General features: G+C 65.5%; 1 protein-coding gene across 1 annotated transcript; it reads left to right on the top strand.

Annotated features, from left to right (window-relative positions):
• The first annotated feature begins 1,094 nt into the window (after window positions 1–1,094).
• LBX1 (ladybird homeobox 1) lies at window positions 1,095–2,649 on the top strand. The gene is made up of 2 exons (XM_027597080.2): window positions 1,095–1,429; window positions 2,129–2,649. The coding sequence occupies exons 1-2, from the start codon at window positions 1,105–1,107 to the stop codon at window positions 2,647–2,649; spliced, it is 846 nt and encodes a 281-aa protein (XP_027452881.1). The 5' UTR covers window positions 1,095–1,104.
• The last annotated feature ends 407 nt before the right edge of the window (window positions 2,650–3,056 follow it).

Below are 3,056 nucleotides of genomic sequence, written 5' to 3'. Positions count from 1 at the left end.
ACAAGGAGGGTCGACGGGTAGGCACGCTGGGTCCTTGATCTCAGCTCGGCAAAGTCCGCACTGGGCGGCGGCGGGGCCCACCCAGGCTCCTGGTCTTACCTGGCCCGCGCGGCGGCCGCGTCCCTCTCCGGCTGGGCTCACGCGGCCCTTCTCGGGCGCCAAATCCCGGGTCGGAGAGCCCGAGACCTCCGGGCCAGCGCTACCATCACAGCCAGGCCGGCGGGAGGCGGGTGCGCCGGGAGCGAGGCTTGCAGTTTGGGGTGGGGGCGGCGGCTTTTGAGTCGCCCGAGGTTCGGGTGCAATAAAGGCGCCGCTAATGTAATTTACAAACAGCTCGGGCCGAGCGCGGCGCAGCGCCCGGACTGACAGGCGCATTAGGCAGGCTAATTCCAGCCGGCTCCTCCTACCCCCGGCCCGCTAATTAATGAGCTTCCCAACTTAGAGCCGCTTGCATTGGACAGACAGAGAGTGAAAGAGAGGGCGAGGGAGAGGGAGAGAAGGAGAGAGACGGGGGGGAGCAGAGAAGAGAGAAGAGAGAGAGGGAGGGAGAGAGAGAACAGGAGGAGAGAGAACAGAGAGAAAGAAGAGAGAGGAGAAAGGGAGAAAGGAGAGAGAAATAGAGAAGTGCCGTTGCAGATAATTGATTACTCCTCGATCAAGGCTAACTTGTTAGCAATAGTCAATTGCCCCATCTCTCCGCCTCCCCTCGCAGTACGGGATCGGCGCCCTCGCCTCGGCTTTTCCAACTGCCGCCGCCAGGACCCGGGGCCAGGAGCCGCCGCGGAGCCACCTGACACCTTTAAATAGCACCGGGGCTGGCGAAACTGGAGCCCCGCGCGGCGCGCCCCGGCTCGGGCCCCGGATTGCTGGAAGCCCCGGCGGCGGCGGCGCCCGCGTCAGCGCCCTCCTTCCGGGGCCCCGTGCAGCTCTGCTTGCCTCTGCCGCTGCGCTAATCGGCCCCGCGCCCGGCCCGGCGCCTGGCCCGGCGCGGCCTTCTTCCCGCCCGCCGCTGCCGCCCACCCGCGCCGCCCGGCGCCCGAGCTGCCCGCGGGCTGGGTCCCCGCGGCCCGAGCCGCCCCGGCCGGGCCCCCAAACAAGGCCGAGATGACTTCCAAAGAGGATGGCAAGGCGGCGCCGGGGGAAGAGAGGCGGCGCAGCCCGCTGGATCACCTGCCGCCTCCCGCCAACTCCAACAAGCCGCTGACTCCGTTCAGCATCGAGGACATCCTCAACAAGCCTTCTGTGCGGAGAAGTTACTCGCTGTGCGGGGCGGCGCACCTGCTGGCGGCCGCGGACAAGCACGCGCCGGGCGGCTTGCCCCTGGCGGGCCGCGCGCTGCTCTCGCAGACCTCGCCGCTGTGCGCGCTGGAGGAGCTCGCCAGCAAGACCTTTAAGGGGCTGGAGGTCAGCGTCCTGCAGGCAGCCGAAGGTAGGCGCCTCCGCTGGGTTCCCCTGCGCCCAGCACCCCAGGACCCGCTCCCTGTGCCCCACTCTTTGTACCCTGTGCCTCTGCCCACCTCCTCCCGCGCCTGCTGTCAGGGCCCTCCAGCCCAAGCCGCTGCCGCTGGGAGTGGAAATGAGTGGGACAGGACCCAAACCCTATTTCCTAGGGACCTCTGGATAGGCCAGAGTCGAGTGACCCAGGAGGGGTGGCGGGAACCCAAGATCTCTCCGCAGTTTGCCTGCTCTGCTTGGCTCCCTCCCGTTCCCAGTGGCCTGGGCGCTCCTCGCCCTGTTCCTGGGTTGGAGAACTGAGAGCCTTTCAGCTAGGGCTTTTTATGGGTAGGGGTAGAGTCAGGGTGATTGGGAAGAGGTGTGGAATCAACATTCACCCAGCAGTCGGGGCGTCCCTGTCTGGCTCCGTTGTGCTCTAGCGACCTCGGGTCTTTCAAATCAACTCTTAGGTGGGGAGCAGAGACTAAAACAATTTTTCCTTGAGACTTCCGGTAGACAGCTGTCGGGGAAGGTTTGCCTTAGGCGAGGCTTGCCCTAGTCCGGGAGGCCGAATCAAATCTGAGAAGGGAACTGCAACAGACCTCAGGCCGGATGGGCCTGGGTGGGGTGAACGAGAGCCGGGGTGTGGTCTCCTCTCCCCTGGCGCAAGCCTATACTTATGGTTTCCTCGCAGGCCGCGACGGGATGACCATCTTCGGGCAGCGGCAGACCCCCAAGAAGCGGCGAAAGTCGCGAACAGCCTTCACCAACCACCAGATCTATGAGTTGGAGAAGCGCTTCCTCTACCAGAAGTACCTGTCCCCCGCTGATCGCGACCAAATCGCGCAGCAGCTGGGCCTCACCAACGCTCAGGTCATCACCTGGTTCCAGAATCGGCGTGCCAAGCTCAAGCGGGACCTGGAGGAGATGAAGGCCGACGTGGAGTCCGCCAAGAAACTGGGCCCCAGCGGGCAGATGGACATCGTGGCGCTGGCCGAACTCGAGCAGAACTCGGAGGCGGCGGGCGGCGGTGGCGGCGGCTGCGGCAGGGCCAAGTCGAGGCCTGGCTCTCCGGCGCTCCCTCCGGGCGCCCCGCAGGCCCCCGGCGCCGGGCCCCTGCAGCTCTCTCCTGCCTCCCCGCTCACGGACCAGCCGGCCAGCAGCCAGGACTGCTCAGAGGACGAGGAAGACGAAGAGATCGACGTGGACGATTGAGCCGCGCCCGGGATCTTCCGCCGCTCCGGGCTCCTAGCGCCGGTACGCCCGCCGCCTCCCGGACCGCCGAGGGGAGCTGGGACCTCCTCTGCAACTCCCGCCTTCTCCTCCCCCGTCCTGGGCCCGGACTCAGCTCCCGGCAGCCGCCTCCTCCCTCTCGAAGCAATAAACCTGGGCTGGCCGGCCGGGCCGGCCGCCGCGCACGGCCTCCGACGCCCCGGGAGCCCTCGCCGTGCAATTCTGTATGGCTCCTGTATAAATATTTAAACTTATATAGCGGGTTCTTCCCACCTCAGCCTGACTTTTTTCTTTCTTTCTTTTATTTTTTTAAATCTCGGAGATTTCCATGTTTTCAAAGCTCTCAGGCTGCTGGGTTTGCTGAGGGAGAGGCAGTAGGGAGGGTAACG

Source organism: Zalophus californianus, chromosome 15 (assembly GCF_009762305.2).
Source record: "Zalophus californianus isolate mZalCal1 chromosome 15, mZalCal1.pri.v2, whole genome shotgun sequence".
NCBI classification, from domain to species: Eukaryota; Metazoa; Chordata; class Mammalia; order Carnivora; family Otariidae; genus Zalophus; species Zalophus californianus.
Note: the sequence above shows the minus strand (reverse complement) of the source record. Positions and strands in the feature narration are given on the sequence as shown.